Source organism: Emys orbicularis, chromosome 13 (assembly GCF_028017835.1).
Source record: "Emys orbicularis isolate rEmyOrb1 chromosome 13, rEmyOrb1.hap1, whole genome shotgun sequence".
NCBI classification, from domain to species: domain Eukaryota; kingdom Metazoa; phylum Chordata; order Testudines; family Emydidae; genus Emys; species Emys orbicularis.
The window spans coordinates 42,761,800-42,782,101 of record NC_088695.1 but is presented as its reverse complement, the minus strand read 5'-3'; the positions used below and the strand labels follow the sequence as shown (position 1 = coordinate 42,782,101).

The window sequence follows — 20,302 nt, the reverse complement described above, 5'->3', positions numbered from 1 at the left end:
ATCAGCATTAATGGAGATTTCATTTGAACATTTAGACATATGTTCCTTAGCCCATCTATTGATGAAGGTTGCTTTTTTGGTGGCCATCACATCAGCCTGAAGGCTAGGAAAGCTGGGGACCCTCATGGCAGATCCACTGTATACAGCCTTCCAGAGGGACAGTCTCCTGAAGACTACACTTGAAAGTCACACCCAAAGTGATCACAGAAATCCATCTAAATCAGGCTATTCGCTTACCTGTCTTCTTCCCAAAGCCATATGCTACCAGTGAGGATAGGAAGCTTCACTCCCTGTATGTCTGAGCCTTGGCATTCTACTTCTAGAGGACTAAACCTTTTAGAAAAATCACCTAGATTATTTGTATCCCTTGCAGAACATATGAGAGGTGAAGCAATCTCATCCCAAAGACTGTCCAAATGAATTTTGGACTGCATCCTGCTCTGTTACGAATTGACGATGACCTCTTCCCCACATCGTGTGAGGGACCACTTGACTGACCCAGGCTGCGTCAGTGGCCTTGCTTCAAGGAAATCTGCAGGACAGCACCGCAGGGTTCTGTTCACACTTCTACGAGACATTATGCCATAGTTTAAGCTTCTATGGCTGACGACTCGTTTGGCAGAGCAATCCTGTAATTGGTGGTACAGCCAGGGTCCTCACCCTTCTCTTCAATGACTACTGCTTGTGAATCACCCTCAGTAGAATATACATATGGACCACTCAAAGAAGAAAGTTAGTTATTTACCTTATGATAACTGGTGTTCTTTGAGATTTGTGGTCCATATGAGTATTCTAATACTCACCCTCCTTCCCCACTGCTGCAGAGCCTTATCCTAAGGTTACTTGCATTAGGAAGGTAACTAGAGAGGCAGTCTGTCCACGCTGCCCCTTCTGCTCCTCATGCTCCAAACTGAGAGCATAAGGACCCAGGCGTGGACCTATAGACAGTGCTAGCAAGAATTTTCCAATCTTAGGCACATGAAGTGCCTGCACATCTGTCAGTGGAAAACAGATAGGGACCACACATCTCAAAGAACTCCAGTTACTGTAAGATAGGTAACCTTTATTTATTTTACTTATTTGCATACACAAATTCCAACTTCTTTGCACACCTATTTTGTGGGTGCAACTCCGGTGCCTACATTAGAAAACTTGGCCCCTAACTTTAATACTGTTGTTACTATTTTAGTACTGTTAAAACGTTTTGAAGGTAAAAAAGATTAAATAAATTAGAAGAAACTAATACAATATAGAATTCAGAATGAATGGATGTGACTTTGAAAATTGAAGGCCTGTATTTTAAACAGGAATATAATAAAGATTATTTAAGATTTTAAATAAGTTAATTAAAAAAAAAAACACCAACTTTTTGTTTCTTTAACAAGGTTCTGGTGGTTAACTCCCAAGGGGAAATCTCCCGGTTGAACACCAAGAAAGAAATCGTGATGAAAGGAAACATCAGTAATTATTTCAAGTTAGGTCAAGAGGGGAAGTATCGTGTCTATCACAACCAGTATGCCACCAACTCATTTGCATTGAACAAACACCAGCACAGAGAAGACCATGACAAGAGACGGCACCTTGCACATAAATTCTGTCTGACTCCTGCTGGAGAGTTCAAATGGAATGGGTCTGTACATGGGTCCAAGGTTCTTACCATATCTACTCTGAGGCTAACTATCATTCAGCTAGAGAGCAACATCCCTGCATCATTCCTTCACCCCAACTGGGCCTCCCACAGGTAAAGAAATAGCAAATATTTTTGGTTTACCCATATTTTATTTCATAACATTACTTTGTGGCACAGGCGCCAGCTTCCTCCTTTCCCTGAGGGTGTTCAACCCCTGCTCTGCCCCAGGCCCTGCCCCCACTTCACCCCTTCCCCCAAGACCCCACCCCCATCCCGCCTCTTTCCACCCCCAGGTGTGTCCCAACCCCGCTCCTTCGCCTCTCCCCCAGCACTTCCTACATGCCACTGAACAGGCAGGCGGGAGGCTCTGGGAGGGAGGGACGGGGAGGAGCTGATCAGTGGGTTGCCGGCTGGCAGGAAGTCCTGGGGGGTGAGGGAGGAGCTGATCAGTGGGGCTGCCGGTGGGTGCTCCAGACCCAGAGCACCCACGGAGTTGGCGCCTATGCTTTGTGTTGTCCTTAGTCATATCACTCTCATAGACAATAGATATCATGGAACAGACACTTGAATAAATGTGATATGTCATGCATAACTGAAATTATGCTGTGTTTTAGCAAATATATTTTAATAGTTTAGCCTACTTTAAAATCCTATTGATGTATTGCTCATAGGATGAACTGGATATATTTTACATTCTTTCCAATGTAGGTCTAACTGGATTAAGGCTGTTCAAATGTGTAGCAAACCTAGAGAATTTGCACTAGCTTTGGCTATATTGGAGTGTGCAATTAAACCAGTTGTCATGCTGCCAATTTGGCGGGAGTCGTTGGGACACACTAGGTAAGAGAATCTTTATGAATGTATTCTACTCTTATCTGCAGCATTGGTTGAGCTAAAACTATAATTAAGAGTATTGATGAGAATTCAGTCAGACATCAGTCAAACATTCTACCAAATGATACTGAAATCCTTTATTGACAACGTATCCTGTTTCATCGCTCCTTTTCCTTCAAACAATGATTTACTTAAGCCCAATGATTTACCTAAGCCCCAGCCTCAACTGACATCAGTGGGGGAAGTCTAAGAATGCAACAGTGAAGAACTTTCAAAAACCCCAATTTGTTGGGATCTGACATTATTCTCTAATCTTGGGATAAGAATAGGAGTAACATTCATGATGTTGAATACTCTTGCCATCAACTGCTTTTGCAATTGTGTAAATGCTCATAAAACTAACATTATCACAAGTAATGTATATTATTAATATTATTCCGTAATCTAATGTTATTCATTGATAGTTTTTTCCCTCGTCTAAATCTTAGTCATTCAAGGGGGTGGTATATGCCATTGTTAGGGTGTTCAAATTTGCTTACACAATTTGACTGTATTTGCATGTATTAGATTACACAGAATGACAGCTATTGAAAGAGAAGAAAAGGAGAAGGTGAAAAAAAAAGAGAGGAAACAAGAGGAGGAAGAAACAATGCAACAGGCTACATGGGTGAAATATACTTTTCCTATCAAACATCAGGTAATGTTTCTGCCTAGCAATTTTTGTTTTATTTTTAGAAATAATAAAAGGCTTTATTTTTGTAGCAATTGTCCTTTATACAACTCTGTTTTATACTTACGATGTTAGTGACCAAATTCTTCATTCCATTGCATCAGTGAGAGCCATGTGCTCATATTCAAAAACGGAATTTGGCTCGGAGTTAAATTTCTAACATTATTTCCGGACTTGATCATTTGAGGTTGCCTGTGTTAGAATTTCTTATTTATGATGCAAAATATGCAACTGTTTTTAATGGAAGTATAATAGGTGAACAGTGGAGTATCATTGAATATAAAAAGAAAGAAGTCTTTTAGCTAAATTGTGCTGAAACGATATGTGAAACAATGAAACATTACTGTCGAAACACACAAGTTACATATTAAAGGCTATGATATTCTTCAGTGGAGATTCATTCATGGATTTGACTTGGTTGCATTTGCTTCTGAATTTTTTAGGGGATTTGGTTTTTGTTGCTCATTCTCTCTAAAGTAGAAAACAACTAGAATAATATCCTGAGCTCATGGGCTAACAAATAAAGATAGTCTTATTTTAAGCTAACATTTGTTAGAATTTTGCTATCGGACTGAGTTGTGTTGTCAGTTTATTTTTGGGTATACATTTTGCAACAGATGTCCTCCAATATGCAAAAGCTAACAAAATTGTATATCTGCTTCTTTCAACTTATTAAAAAATTCCTAGCCAGTGGTGATGGCATATGTACAATCTTTGTAAACACACCAGTGATCGTTAGAATCAGTGTCCAGAAGCTAAAATTGCTGGAGATTTCTTCCCCTTCGCCCCTCAAAAAACCCCCAGACTTTCTTACAACATCCTTTCATCCACCAACTTCTCCCTTCCCTCCAGATAAAAACCTTGGAGAACAGATAGGCTTCACAGCATGAACTGAAGATTAGCAAATTGGGTCTTGATGGAAAGCGAATTCTAGTAAATGACCTTTTGCTGAAAACACCTAACCTCCAGCTGCATCACTGTTAAATTAGGATGCTGTAAACTGGAGTCCTTCAAACAAAGCAAGATCACACAAGGGAAGAAGTAGTCTCAGAAGTTACCAGCACCCAACTCATTTAAATGATTAAGGGGGGCTATTGATTTTTATTCAAGAAAATTTTCTTTTAGCCTAAAGTATTGTACTCCTGAAAAGTACTATGTAAGTGCAAAGTAATAGTGTTATGGTAACTTGCCACACTTCTTTAAACCCATCTTTAAAGGTTTCAGTAAATAATGTTTTAAAAAATTAATGTTGTAAAATATTTAACAGGTTTGGAAACAAAAAGGAGAGGAATATAGAGTAACAGGATATGGTGGTTGGAGCTGGATTAGTAAAACACATGTTCATAGGTTTGTGCCTAAATTACCTGGAAATACTAATGTCAATTACAGAAAAGTGCTACCAAGTAAGTGAACCTTTCTTTGTTTTGAATTAATAACATACTACTTACTGAATTTAGTAGACTGCATTAAAATATCCCAGATAAGTAGGCTTTGTTCTAAATAGAGTTCTACGTAAACTTTGGGAATTTGCTGTTGCCTTTTTTCTGTATAATGCTTGTATTTCAGCGGTCCCACAAAATTGATCATTTATGTTAAATTGGCTCATTTATGAAGTTGAGGCAGTTTGTAGTGCTTATAAATAATGTGCATCTTCACATCTGCTTTGTTCATGGACAATCTATGTCTAAAAATAGCATTCATAAGCACTAGCTTACAATAACTATATTGTAGATATATACCTATTTTCTATATTAAACAAATATTGTACCATTAACCAACTTGATTTGGAAACCATAGTTTTGCAGTGGGGAAGGAAACCATTCTCTACAGAAATCATGATACGGGTCTTCAGTTTTTGTGGGCAAGCAGTCCTATGAATGAACGTGATCTAAGCTCCGTTTGGTACTGTTGCCCCTTAAAATTGTCTGTCTGCAATTTTATTTAGAAAAGTAGTAGTTTGCAAATAATCTTGGATTTCCTTTTAAATATTAGAAAATTGTGGGTGAATTTACTGCTATGAAACTTTTAAAAACATTTTCTGGAATCCACAAAAACATGCAGGCTCCCTCTGCAGTATTATTTGTGGACACAGCCTTTGGGTTGCTTTTGTAACTGCTAGATTGGATTATTATTGCCTCATGGAGTGCAGAGTGACAGTCAGGTACAAAGTCTTTGCCAGTTGGATAGTTGGGTCCATCCAGGGCTTAAGGTGTATAGGCCAAAATTAAAAAAAAAAAAAAAAAATTGGAAACCTATCTTGAGACCCTGTAAAGGGGCCTGATTTTCAGAGGTGGGTGCTCAGTTCTTTCTGGAAATCAGGTCCTTTTAAGGTATCTCACACTGGGCTTCCAAAAACACTAGTCACTTTTTAAAATCCAGACCAAAGAGCCCGAGCCTGCAGTGGATGGAATTTTTACCATTTTCCAGGATTGGGCCCATAGCATACATGTATATATTCAACATTTGAGCCCCTTACTTGAAAGTATCACTGGAGTGTTGGGTTCTCTTTCTACATATTAACCATGACACATGGTTAATTTTGATTGCAGGAGAGATGAAAAGGTAAAATATTGTACATGATGCGTGTAAAATGCAGGAAATAATGTAATTAAATCATTAACAATGTACAGAGTTATTTTGAGCAAGTTAAAACATTTAAAACTTTCTACTTTTTTAATCTATTGCTAATAGCGAAGAATGATGTTACCACTGAAAATGAGTGTGAATTGGATAAAAGAAAAAGTCCAGCAAAAGTAAAAATAGAGACTGATTCTTCTAAAGAAAGAAAAAAAGATTCTCATGATCCACAAGAGAAGGACCAAAAGGAAATAGAAATTTCTGAAACCTTGGAGAGAGTCCAAGTAAAGGAAGAAAACAAAATGAGTGAAGAAAAGGTGGAAATTGATATGAATTCTGAAAACTTAGATCATGCAAAAGCTGAAGGTAATATAGACATTTTTCAGACTTGAATGTGACATACCAGGGTGCAGTCCAAACCAGTGAGGGACTGTTTACCCCTCCCCTGCAATCTTGGGTGCCGTACAATACCTTGCTGGTAGTAGCTCCCACCTGGGCTGCTCACAAACAGCCTTCCAGCATGCAAATCACACCCTGAGTGTCTGTGTGTAACTGCAGCCTGCCAGCCACACTTGTGTTACACTCTGGCTCTCAGCAGCCTGGGCTATGTTGCAGGGTGACCCCCACACACTCCCAGTCCCAGATTTTCCCCCAGAAATATGTCTGTAATGCCCAGCCCTCTCCTGGAGAGTCTGAATATATTAAGTCCATTACTCTTTTAAGGGAATACTGTACTGCCTTAACACACTGGATTAGCTACAACAATAAAACAAGTTTATTAACTACAAAGAGATTTTAAGTGAGTACAAGGAATGAGGCATAAGAGTCAGAAATGGTTACAAGAAAAATAAAGATAACTGGCTTTCTAATGCTAAATTTAAACTATTAGATTCAAGTAAAGTTTCTCACCAAGTGCTTCCAATAGCATTACTGACCAGAGTCTTCAAGTCAGCAACTGTCCCCCCAGAATCCAGTGGCTGTTTTCTTTGTCTTCTCAGGTGTGGAGAATAAGTTGGGAAGGGAGAGGAGGACCTCTTGGGGTATTTGCCCCTCCATTTTATAGTTTCTGTCCCTCTTTGAAAGGCATTTCCAATTGAGAACCGAGAGACGAGTCTGGCGGAGGAAGGAGACCTCATGCTGTTTCACTGCTAAGATGCAGATCTTTGTCCCTGTCCCCCTTCCTTGCCAAAAAATGACCTCTTGATAGGTGATGGCCCATCAGCTTTGTTGACACCCGGCTGGGGCGTCGGCTTGTCTTTTGTGTTTGAAAAACTGGTTTAGCCACTCCTCAGATTTATCTGAGAAACACTCTTCAGTCATGATTTCAGCTTATGTTCATAACTTTACACACAATGTTGCTATATGCATTTTACTATATTACTGATGAACAAGTTGTGTTTTCAAGTGATACCATACAAGCATGCCTTGTACAGAGATTATTACAATAGTGTGTAGGGTGTGTGAATACAGGGGTGCATTCTCTCTCTCTCTCTGTGTCTCCACCTAGGATATATGAGATATATTTTTATGTATGTTAAAGCACAAGAAACCTTTTAACAAATCCTTTTGAGTTTTGAGAGTCTCAGGTGAAGTTTTTTGACTAGTTTTTAGTCATTGTATTTCATACTACTTGTCTGCAGTAGTGTACTGTATGCGAATGTTTTAAGAGTTTTCTGTTTCATGTTTTTCCTAGCCCAGTTAATGTTTATCCAGCCCTTTGTGTAGTGCTGTAAGTGCTGTTATTACTTTAAACTTTATGTAAAAATGAAAGTTATTTATTGTATTGTGTCATTATTGAAAGGTCCTACTGATTCAAAAATATTTATTGTTCACAGTGGAAAGAGAAGTTGATTGTGAAAATAGAGCCATCAAGGAAGAACCCATGGAGATAGATGATGTAAAAATTGAATCCCCCACAAAAAATGAGGATATTCACTCTAAAGCAGATTTAATCAATGTCAGCGAGGGGTTTCACTTAAGGACTTGCTACAAAAGAAAAGTAAAAACATCAAAATTAGATGGACTACTTGAAAGGAGAGTAAAACAGTTTACGCTGGAAGAAAAACAGCGCCTAGAAAGGATGAAGCTGGAGGCTAGTTCTAAACCTGTAGGCAGTAGATCTGTGAGTCCACAGAAAAACATAGATGAGCCACAAACAACTAAAGCAAAAGAAGGAAGCCAGATACACATGTCTCCCCAAGACAGAACCCATATTTCAGGTAAGATCCAAACTGAAGATTCAGTACAGGACTGCTTGCCAACCAGCAGTACACCTTGTACCAAAACCTGTGAACCAGACCGGCCTTCTTTGCCTTCCATAGACAGACTGTCAAAAAGAGAAGGCCAAGTACTGGATGATGCCTCTGAAATTCAAAGTCCCGTTCAGAACATCACTAAAGAAGGTGATTCTGAACCAATCACTACTGATAATAGTCCAGGACAAGAGGTTCTTAAAAAGAGAGAGCGTGAGAATCCCCTCATGGATGATTTAAAACAAACACACACAGAAGATATAAGCAAGAGTGGCACCTTAAACAATGAAAAATCTTCAGAACAAAAAATATTTAATACCACAGTGTCTCATAGTGAATGTGAAAACCCATTACAGCCAGTGGTAACTGAAAGCAGCTGTGAAACAGATGTTCAGCCCGTTGCTGAAGAAGCAACCTCAGAAGAAAAATCTGAAAAACAGGTCTGTGACCCAGAAAATAATTGCATGCTGAAAAGCCATTCTGAACCAGTGTCCCCACAAGAAAATGACGAGGGAAAAGATATTGCTCAGAAAAACACAGATGTTAAAACAGAAAACAAGATTTTATTTGATCAGAAACAATCGTTAAAAAACGAGCTAACTTTAGAAAAAACACCTGAAAGCCAAACTCCTGAACACATGGGTGGAGTAAATGTTAGTGGTGATTTATTGAATTCTAAAGTCACTGAAGCCAATGGTGAGAAGCAAGATGAGGAACAGAAAATGGAAGCAAGTACCATAAACAAATGTCTTGATCAGCTGAATCTAAAAAGTATCACTGACAAAAAGAACAATAAACATGGAGAAATAGAGACTAAAGTGGAGAGAGAGAAATCGGTGGCATTTCAAATTAATGGAAAAGACAGTGACATTAAGGTATTGTCAAATGAAGAATGCTTAATGAAAGATACCTGTGATACTAAGGCAGGGAGTGATATTGAACCTAAAGTCAATAATATTAGTAAATCCATTCCTGAACAGGAAATAAAACCATTGACTATTAAAGAATCCTCTGTAAAACCATTCATGAATGGTGATATCACTATGGAGGATACAGATTTAAAAAATAACTTGGATACTAAATCATGTTTACAAAGTTCTGCAGAGATTGGTGGTGAGTCTGGAGAGTATCCTCTGCTTCCAGATAAAATGTCCAAGTGTGTGCAAAATATTGGAGAAAAGCAGCATTCTCTTGAAAGATCCAGCTTTGTTGATAGTGCTTCTACACAAGCACAGCTTTCCTGTAAAGAAAATAATGTGATTAGTGAAGTAGAATCCATGGAAACAGAAGCCATTGAGGGTAAGGAAGTTGCACCCTCACCAGTAACTTCTTGTGAGGAATCTAGCTTGAGTAGTGACTTTACTGATCAGAATGGCCTGCAGATGTATAATAAAGTCGAAAATATCAATGGAGAAAATAAAACAAAAAATAAAACTGTTATTACAGAAGTGACCACCACAACGTCAACTGTTTCCACAGAATCCAAAACGGTGTTTAAAGTAGCAGAGTTGTCAGCCTTCAAGGATGATAAACAAACCATGGTGTCGTCTACAGAAAATTGTGCCATTTCCACTGTAACTACCACCACCACTGTAACTAAGCTTACCGCACCTGCTGCAGACAGCAATGTTGATGTCATCTCTGTACAGGAGCACAGTAAAACTGTGATTACTACAACAGTAACTGATTCATTAACTATTCCAGGAGGCACATTGGTGACTTCCATGACTGTGAGCAAAGAATATTCCACAAGGGACAAAGTGAAGTTAATGAAATTTTCGAGACCCAAAAAGACTCGTTCTGGAACAGCCCTGCCATCTTACAGAAAATTTGTTACCAAAAGCAGTAAAAAGAGTATATTTGTTTTACCCAATGATGATTTAAAAAAGTTGGCCAGAAGAGGAGGGATCAGAGAGGTTCCCTATTTCAACTACAATGCAAAACCTGCCATGGATATTTGGCCGTATCCATCCCCAAGACCAACTTTTGGTATCACTTGGAGGTACATACTTAATGTTTACCTTTTTAAATAAGAATTTGGGATGGGGTGAAATTAACTGTAAAGATGGAAGCAATACAATAGGCATGCCAAAGATAATTTTTTATTGACTTAAGCTATATCAAAATAGGGCATTCTTATTCCAAAATAAGCATCCACACACAGGTTTGCACTGAAATCACTAAAGGTGTGGATTACAGGTGATGTCAGGCTTGTCTCTATGGGAAGTTAGTGCACAGCAAGCTAGGGTGTGAACGTACAGCACACTAGCTACTCCGGCGCTACCTCTTACTGTGCTCAAAAATGCCCTCTGGCAGTTCAGCTCTGAGCTAAACCGACGAGGGTGCTTTAAGTGCTCAGTAAGAGTGTTTATGCCAGGAAGGTAGTGCCAGAGTACCAAGGGCACTGTAAATTTACACAGTAGCTTGCTGTGCACTAACTTCCCCATGTAGACAAGTCCTTAGTTATTTTTGTTCCCCATGTTGACAAGCCCTGAGCTGCCAGTTTTTGGATGGATCCAAACAACACAGAACCAGAGTTTAAAACAGTGTTGTAACAAGGTTTACCATAAAAGAAAAGTGATCCTGTCCACACTAGACAAAAGTGGTGGAAATAGATTTAAATGGAACTGATTCTCAGGCTCTGTTTAAAGGCCAGTGGAGATGGAACCTCAGTCTTATCTATAATTGGTGAATAGGTGGAATAACTTACCTGTTGGAACAAAATAGTTCTGAGACTGTTTATAATGCAGAAATAACCATATTTAAACTGTGCATATCTCTCTATCAGTGTTATAGAGGGCGAACAATTTATGAGTTTGCCCTGCATAAACTTTATGCAGGGTAAAACGGATTTATCTGGGTTTAGACCCCATTGGGAGTTGGGCATCTGAGTGCTAAAGACAAGCACACTCCTGTGAGCTGGTTTTCAGGTAAACTTGCAGCTTTGGGACAAGTGATTCAGACCCTGAGTCTTTGTTAGAGCAGACTGGAGTGTCTGGCTCAGCAAGACAGGGTGCTGGAATCCTGAGCTGGCAGGGAAAACAGAAGCAGGGGTAGTCTTTGCACATTGGGTGGCAGCTCCCAAGGGGGTTTCTGTGATCCAACCCGTCACAGTGGCTCAGCTGCATTAAATGTTTTCTTTTTGTCTAGTGTTTTGGTGGTGGTGGGAGGGAATGTTATGACCATTTTTAAGGTCCCATGTTTTTCTTTCAGTAGTCTTATCTACACTAGATAGGATGCTTAAAAATAGAGGTCAATCTACTAGCATTCCCATAGGTTAAGATGCAGTAGTGGGAAATGTAAGAAAAAGTTTAGTGTAGACACAATTTCTATTAAGTTTAAAATGTAGTTATACATTTACTTTTTATAGCCTGTGTGGATGTAAGATATGCTGTAATACACTTTTAGCCATAACCATGTTTAAACATGTTTTTGTGTATGTAGACAGGGTCTGAATCTTATTTTCTTTCAACATCCTAATTTTCTTGGTTTTATGTGAACATTGTTTATAACACACAACTCTTTGTACAGTTGGGCCTGAATAGTATATGGTATCTTGTAGACTTGCCTGCTAAAGCTGTTCCATAATTTGTATATTTCCACTGCGTATCCACAGACTCATATGCTTTAGGGCTTGGTTCTGCTCCCATTCAAGATGATGGAAAAACTCCTGTTAACTTTAATGATGCACGATCAAGGTTTTAGTGAGAATCATCTTAACAACTTTAGTCTCTTCTCCTGACAAAATGCTTACTAAGAATCATTCTAATTGCTCTGTCTTCACCTTAAAAGAAAAGGTGATCCAAATCCATTATTTCAAAAAAGCAATAACTGGGGCTGAATTGCTTTATGAAATTTTTTTTATTCATTCTTGATCTGTTTCTACAGTTCATTATTACTTGCAAAATCTTCAGTATTATGATCAGGCACTGATATTTTATCTTTGATATTTAAATCATAATAATCATTGTTATAAACACAGCTGAAAAGTGAGTTTCTCTGGTGGGGAGGGATTTGCAGATTCCTGCAGAAAAATCTTCACTGCAGTTTATGGACCTGCACAAATACTGTTAATTTTTCAGCTTAGTTCATTGAGAGAGGCCCCTAATTTTGTCCCTGGATACCCTTCAGATAAACTCCCAGCTTCAGAAATTAGTGTTAGCCACTTTGTGCTAAATATGAATCCTTCCTGAACTGTCAGACCTTGCTTAGATCTCAAACAAGGCTGCATTGTCCCTACCTATCTTTTGTATGTGCTGTCTGTTAAGTGCCATATATTTTTCCTCTGAGTGGTATTCGATGGAGAGATTCTTTTGGTCAGCCCCTTTTGCATGTTCCTCCAGCTGCCCAGTGGCATTCCTGCAATGGCATGTCAATAACTAGATAAAATTCTCTCCACTTCATCAAAATATGTTTAATCTACCCCCCCACTTCCCAACTCATCACCTTAAGATGAGGTGTATTTGTGCACACATATCCTTTACCCACTTCCTAAGAGAATTCTGTATATGCTTTGTCTGTAGGATTTAGAAATCAACTCAGAGAAACTTTTACAGTTAGGCCCCCCCACAGTGCCATCAACAGGCAACTGTGCCTTGCTGCAGACACTTTCAAAACAAATATACACTATGCATTCTTCTATGGCTTTACAGTCTTAGTTCAGAAAGTGCTAGGTTTTTAGCCTTGTCAGTTTGTTCTGGACCATTTAAACACACGCCTACTAAGAGAAGGACCTGTTTCATTTACTTACGAAGAAAAGTGGAGGTCTTTATTTTAAGCTTTCCTAATTTTGACCTCATATGTCATCTAATAAAGATAATTTTACTCTGTAACACTATAGAATATATAGATGGTCATGTTTCTTGCACATGTTTTTTTCCGGGGTCATGTGGAACGAAAGATATTTTTGGAGGATACAACAAACTAACATTACAGAATTTAGGGGTGTTTGGTACAGCATCTTATCCCATTGTGCCATGAAGTACATAGGGGGACCCGTCATGTATCCAGCCTTGATCCACACATGCAATACACACAGACATCTATGGGAAATCTTCTGGAGATCTAGGGCAGTATGAGTTCCAAAGAGTTTGAGGAGCTGAATAAATTACAGGTGTTCATGCTACTCAAATACTGAAAAGATAAAATGAAAACCCTTTGGTTTGGTTAGTCATTAACTTAATGTATTCAGTTTAAAATGTAACATTTTTTTTGTTTTTCTTTGTGGCTTGTTTTAGATATCGACTTCAAACCGTGAAATCATTGGCTGGGGTGAGCCTTATGTTGCGGTTACTCTGGGCATGTTTAAGGTGGGATGATATGGCTGCAAAACCCCCACCTGGGGGAGGAACTACACGCACAGGTAGTATTTCTTATAAGCTTTTGCCTTTTTTTAAATGAATAGTTTGTATTAATTTAGGATATTGGTACTGAGAGTCTATCTATAAAAGTGCAATATGCTACACAAATTTCAGTTGATTAAAATCATATAAAATTAACATTATACGGTTTATACCTATTGCTATTTTACTTACTTTGAGTATTTTGGAGAAATGGATGAATCAGTTCAATCTAAATGCCTTACTTTTCTGTGTACGTTTTTGAAAAAATGTAACCAGAAACAAAGTATGTAAGGGTTGCTTCCAAACAGTTACTTCAGAATGAGCATCTGAGGTTAAGAAAAATTTCGCCCACCTTGGGTGAAATCCTGGTTCAACTGAAGGCAGTAATGCCAGGATTTTACACCTTCTTGCCGGTGATTGTGTTACTTTACAGAAGGGTGGAGTTTAAATTTTCCTCTGACAATCAAAATTGGCCAGTGTGAGAGGCAGACAATATATTCTGATATTACACCTCCTGTGTTTCTAGGAATGGACTGTCTCTTAAAATGTATTTCTCTGGTTTTTGTTTACTCCAAGCCAGTCGGCACACACAATCACTTATTTCTGCCATTTTTAATTGCAGTATTCTTTGATTTCCTCACTATAGCCCATATTTTCAAATCAGCCTGCATGCTTTTGTGCATGCCTTATTTCCATGTGTATAAGTCAGAAGTTGTGTGTACACATGCCTTCATGCATGGATAAGCAAAAGCCCAGATTTTGAAATCTGAGCCTGTTCATGCAGAAACTTGAAATAGCTTTTTTGGTTGCCTGTGAAACTCAATGGATTATTGAAAGTTATTTCTCCACAATTGTCTTTATTTCTCATGAACAACTTGTTTACTTTTTATTTTCTAACATAATACATCATATTGGGATTAAATCACTGTAGAAACATCTGAAACTGAAATTACAACAACTGAAATAATCAAACGGAGAGATGTTGGTCCTTATGGAATTCGTTCAGAGTACTGTATAAGAAAAATCATTTGCCCTATTGGTGTACCAGAGGCTCCAAAAGGTATGCTTGTTTATAAGTCTTCAAACTTCATCATAAATTTTATAGAAATAAGTTTAACCAAATTTTCATGGTAACCCTGACCGTCTAAGGAGAGGGCAGTGTTGCACAAATTGAGATAAGTATCCATTCTCCATTCAATTGTGTTAAACAAATCAATCTAGTCATTCTGTTAGATTTATTATCTTAAAGCCAAAGGCCTTCCTGTTACTAAAATGAGATTAGCAAAAATGAATGGGGTAATATACAGTAAATCTTCTTTATAAGCAGGATATCCTGTCCTTAATATGTTAGAAGAAAATTATCAACTAAAAAAAGTTAACCCAACTCCATATCTAATCTACCATATGATTTTGTAGATACAAGTAGGCTACAACTGAAAAACACCAAATTTGTGTGTGTGTATGTGTATGTATGTAATATTTACTTTCTCTGGATTTTCAGTAGCCATGCCTTCATACAAAACAAGCTAAAATGAACCTACCCCTGCAGATCTTTAAAACTGTAGACATGACTATATTTTTCTCCTGATTTCATTAAAATCTAACAGCCCTCCTAAATACAGTTTTAGCTTCAAGCTTCCTGTCAATCAAAAATAGCTTGTGGATCTATTATGCTTATTATAGATTCTTGGAGTATAATGATACTCAGATTACTTCTTTAACAATTAGGTTGGAATTTTTAAAAGTCTTCAGCTTTGGCCTAACAATGCTGCTATTGAATTCAGTGGGAGTTTGTCTGAAAATTTTACTCTGAATAACCCCCATTTTCAAACTGCAGAATTTGTGTAAAAATTGACGCTAAATAACTTTAAATTTGGATCTTTAATTTTATTTCCTGGTTTATTTTAATGAATGTTTGACTTTTCTCTAAAGAAACTCCTACACCTCAGAGGAAAGGCCTTCGATCAAGTGCACTGAGGCCAAAGAGGCCAGAAACACCCAAGCAGACAGGCCCTGTTATAATTGAAAGTTGGGTAGCAGAGGAGGAATTGGAATTATGGGAGATCAGGGCATTTGCTGAAAGGTAAGCTGACACAATTTAAATGAAGCATTTTAGTTTGTGTGTACATTGTTAAAAAAATGCTCCAACCAGATTGCCCAAGTTATGGGTGATACCCATCATGAATAAAAAATTAAGCTTTTAATGTTGTCTTTGCTTTCTTTTTTAAAAATGGACAAATTTAGTTGAAGGAGCAAGTTACTAGTGATGCCAGAAACTAATTTAATTGTGGCAGATCTATAAACCTACACACTAATTTTGTGTTAATCTAGTATGTAGTAACTAAGCAAACTACTATTTGGCTGCTTTATGAAGTAAACAGTGTTGTGTGCCAACAGATTATTTCTATGCAGCATGAGTCCTTCTGACATGCACATTACTTACTAAAACTGTAAAGGTTTTAAATCATTTTGCAGTATGAATGAAGCAAATGTGTCCCTTAAAACAAAGGGTAAAGTCAGCCTCTAAGTCCCAGAGTACACACACATGAAAGGAATATTCACAGTGCTTCACATTTAGAGGAAAAGTTATAGTTAGACCTTTATCTTGCTTTCCTAACAAAATGCTATTGTTTTGAACTGTTGATGTTATGCATAAGGTGGTGTTTTCAGTCTCTCAAAAATAGTTATAGACCACAGTCTTGATAAATACCTTCTTTGAAAGGCATTGCATTTATTTGCTTTAGAATATTTCAGGGAGTAGTCTAAGAAGCAGGACTAATTCTCAAAACATCAGTTAACCTGGATAAAATGAAATAGCTTTTTTCGTGTACAGTAGTAATTTTCTCTTTGGTTGCTTGTCTTTGGCAGGGTGGAGAAAGAAAAGGCACAGGCAGTTGAGCAGCAGGCTAAGGTTAGTGAACAGAAGAAGGCTGAGGAATTCAAGGCCCAAATGGAGGTTCAACTAAAACAGCAACGATTGGCTGCCCAGCAGGTGGGGGAGCCATTAGTAGTCCCACCTGTCAAAAAGTTTGCATTGTTAGTCTGCGTACATCCAAACACAGGAAATAAAGTATGCCTCTGTAATGCTATTTTTCAAGTATAATTGTAATTTTTCCAGTATATATACAAACTCAACATTCTGGAAAGATCCCACTGAGATATTAAATATTGTCACTTATTGTACGTAATACATTCATTATTTTGAAGTACTGGGCTCTAAGAAGGATTTTTTTATAATTGCCTTTCAGTTTTGTAGACCCAGTTTAGATTGTGTCCAAAAAAGTTTTTCTTCCACTTTTAAAAGGAGGATGTGAAATAGCAGCCTCTCGGTGAGATCTGAAGCATTCCACGATCTGATGGAAAGCAGCTTCAACAGACAGTAGACTGTGAAATTGGCCAGATTAGTTCCCATGCTAGAATTAGGACAAAACTTCTGATTTTGTCCTACCCTGAGTTTGTCTGGATACAAGCACAGAAGGGGAGGGTTGTGTTTTAACCTGCTAATTAATAATACCCAATACCTGATCGCAGGTTGATTTTATTTTATTTTATTTTATTTTTTTTGCACCCTGAATGTTACAATGAAGAATTGTACAATTTTTCCAGAACGGTTTCATTTTTCCTTTTGTTTTGTCTTCTCTACAGACAATACATTTCTCCCTGTTAGTGATTGATACCACAAATAGTATTTTAGAATTATCTAAGCATAAAATAAAATGCAAACCATTAGTTGACTTACAAACCTCCATTACTTTATTTTCTAATGTTTCTGCTATTTTATATCTTAAATCATTGGTATTATTTATTCACTTGTAAATAGTGAAAAAGAAATAATGTTGGTGCCTAAGCAGTTCTACCCACTTTTCCCAGTCTTGCAGTCAAGATTCAAATGGATAAGGAGCACTGCTCAGCGTGAAATATATTGGAAAACATGCAAATTACAATTGGCATTATTGAATTGCTTGCAGATAGCCATCTCTCTAAAATAAAAAAGCACCATTGCTTATGACAGTAACAGCATGGGAAGCCTACTGTATGTAAGGGATTGTTGAATATGGTTTTGAGTAGGCTGGAGATTGGCTTACAGTCAGGTGAAAAACTTTAAATAATGGTATTCTTTTGATGATGGTAAATTAGATAAAGTAGAAATGGAGATATCTTCACTTTCTGTCACTTTACCATTAGCAAGATAAAGCTGCAGCCAGCTGTAAATTCAGGAAAGCCAACCGTAATTAAAAATTGAGCTATGTGTAATACAGGTTTGTCTGTCATTGAAATTGATGAAAGCCATGGACACATACTGAAACCCAAAATATGGGCATATATTTTCAGACTGTAGTTTATCATGCTAAAAAACCTTCTACCTTTTGATCTTTCATATTGCTTGCTAGTCTGAGAATAGTGAATAAATATACTGGATTGATTATGTACAGCATTCAAAAGATGCTATATATGTAATAATTTTGTGGTGTGTAGCACAGTGGAATGTATACATCTGCAATACAGAAAGTATTTTATGGCAAATTATAATATTGCATGTGTATGTCAATTGTGATAGCTTGATAGCAATCTGTAATATATTCTGCTTCAATAATTTAGTATTTAGATTTGCTAGATCCTGTTCACATACCTTGTTTTTCAGTGGGAAAAATTAGGTATTCATCCCTTGCAAAATCCACAAATTTTAACTGTTCATTCGTTCATTGAGTTTTTCTTCTAACTTCTATAGAAGCGACTGGAACAACAGAAGCAGTTACCTACAACAGCCACTACGGTCACTACAGCAAGCAGTACTGCAACCACTGCCTCAACTCCACAGAAGGTTGTGGTAGGCCCATTAACAGGCCCAGTTCCTACTGGAACCAAAGTAGTGCTTACTACTAAAGTGGGCTCTCCAGCTACGGTAACATTCCAGCAGAACAAGAACTTCCATCAGACTTTCGCTACCTGGGTTAAACAAGGCCAGTCCTCAGCAGGTAAATGATCTGTGTGTCACTAAAAGAACCTGTTGTTAGTCACTGCTTCTATAGCACATCACCTTTTTCTCTATAATATAGCAATATTGGGATTTAATTTCTGATCTTTGTGGTTAACTTTGTTACCAGTTTGGGAGGGGACTGGGGAACAATTCTTTTTGTCTAAAGATGAATGTCCCATCCTTAGGCCAGTATTTTTCCTGCACTCTCAAGCCAGATTGTTTCATTTCTGATCTGTGCCGGTTTTATCTGTATGGTAAAAGTGTTCTGTGCATAAATTCACTGTTTCAACAAACCTTTAAAAGATATAATGAGGGGAAAATGATATGACACATTGAAAAGTGGTTGTATAATAACCTTCCAGTTTTACTCTCTAATACTTTAAGAAATAGTCATATTTACTAATAATAATAAAGTTCAAAAATTGACTTTCTTATTTCAATAGCTACCAGCACAGCTGCTACATCAGCTACAACCATTGCCAGCACAGGTCAGACGTTCCAGATTGCAGGCAGTCCAGTAACTATGGCAGGCAAAGTGATAACAAAGTTGCCACTTCCAGCAAACAGCAAGATTGTTGCCGTCAATGTGCCATCAACCCAAGGAGGTAGGGGGAAAAAAATGTATCTTCTAACTTTCTAATTCAGATTGCATTCACATTATTTTCCCAGTGAAATAAAATGTGACTTGTCTCTTTAAAGAAAAAACACCAAAACTGGAATAAGTCTCTCTAGCTTTTTCTTTGCTACCCCCCAAACAATGGCAATTGTTTTCAGGCAAAAAATGTAGGTTTGTATCTTAAATTTCTGCCTGCTCTTACCCGTGACCTTGGGCCTTGTACTCTGAGTCCCATAGTGCATAATCAGAAGCTCTAATTTCTTTTGACAACCTAGAATGCAAAATTCTCTTTTCCACCTCTAAATTAGACTTCAGCAAAAGGATTTTTTTAAAAGTGTTTCAAAATAGACGTAACTGCTAATTGTTGTAAATAGTTATTCCTTAGAAGCTGGTGTGATTCATTTTACTGATCAATGAAGTAGTGTTGGATCCTTTTCTTCTTGATTGGAAAAGACAACATGACATTTTGTGAGCTTGTGGATGGCATATCGCTTCTTCACCAAAGAAAAATACTCATTCTTCCATCTCCATTTTATTTATATTCATATAATATAATTTGTATAATTTGTGTATATATATGTTTGTTGAAACAGTGAATTTATATTTTTATCTGTGAAAAAATCATGGAGACTGCTAGCTTTTGACGGTGCTTTTTTAGGTGTTTGAACGGCACTTATCGTGCTCACCTGCTCCATGAGTTTGAGGCTCTTTGAGATGTTTAAATAGGTCACTTGGAAGCGGGGAGGCACAGGCCATCCATATTTAAACATGTGTAAATAATAAACACTTGTATATGGCACCACACATGGGCAAGAGCCTCATCGTAAAGATCAATAGAAAGGTTCACAACTCTGAAATATCATTCTTTGCCCAAATCCTTTTAAAATGTCTGTGGATTGATACTGTGGAGGAAGTTGTACAAGCAACAGAAGAGGTAATGCTACTTCCCTATAGAACGTGAAGAAGTTTCTGTCAAGAGACTTTGACAGAAGTCCGACAGAAGTGTCATAAAAACTTAGAGTGTGAGTACTGGATGTCAGTGTGGCGTTCCTATGATTTATTACATTTGCAATTTTTTGTATTAACGGATTAATTCTTTTTTATTAGGTGTTGTTCAAGTTCAGCAAAAAGTGTTGGGTATCATTCCATCAACTACAGGTGCAAATCAACAAACATTTACTTCATTCCAGCCAAGGACAGCGACTGTAACTATTAGGCCAAATACCACAGGGACTCTAGGTACAACATGTACTTCACAAGTAAGCTGTTTTTCTGAGCTTTATCAGTTATATTGGGTAAATACATTGGAAGTCATGGCAGGGCACATGGGCAAACACAGAAAC

The 20,302-nt window shown here is 37.6% G+C and overlaps 1 protein-coding gene across 3 annotated transcripts in view; it reads left to right on the top strand.

Annotated features, from left to right (window-relative positions):
• BPTF (bromodomain PHD finger transcription factor) overlaps positions 1-20,302 on the top strand; it is a 93,784-nt gene that overhangs the window by 52,287 nt on the left and 21,195 nt on the right. For all 3 annotated transcript variants that reach the window (XM_065415359.1, XM_065415361.1, XM_065415360.1), the window contains exons 9-21: positions 1,386-1,741; positions 2,339-2,470; positions 3,032-3,161; positions 4,462-4,597; positions 5,886-6,077; positions 7,619-9,136; positions 9,200-10,025; positions 13,261-13,385; positions 14,297-14,425; positions 15,298-15,448; positions 16,234-16,276; positions 18,095-18,341; positions 20,067-20,218. In XM_065415359.1, the coding sequence (XP_065271431.1) occupies positions 1,386-1,741; positions 2,339-2,470; positions 3,032-3,161; positions 4,462-4,597; positions 5,886-6,077; positions 7,619-9,136; positions 9,200-10,025; positions 13,261-13,385; positions 14,297-14,425; positions 15,298-15,448; positions 16,234-16,276; positions 18,095-18,341; positions 20,067-20,218 (4,137 nt within the window). The remainder of the gene's footprint in view (positions 1-1,385; positions 1,742-2,338; positions 2,471-3,031; positions 3,162-4,461; positions 4,598-5,885; positions 6,078-7,618; positions 9,137-9,199; positions 10,026-13,260; positions 13,386-14,296; positions 14,426-15,297; positions 15,449-16,233; positions 16,277-18,094; positions 18,342-20,066; positions 20,219-20,302) is intronic.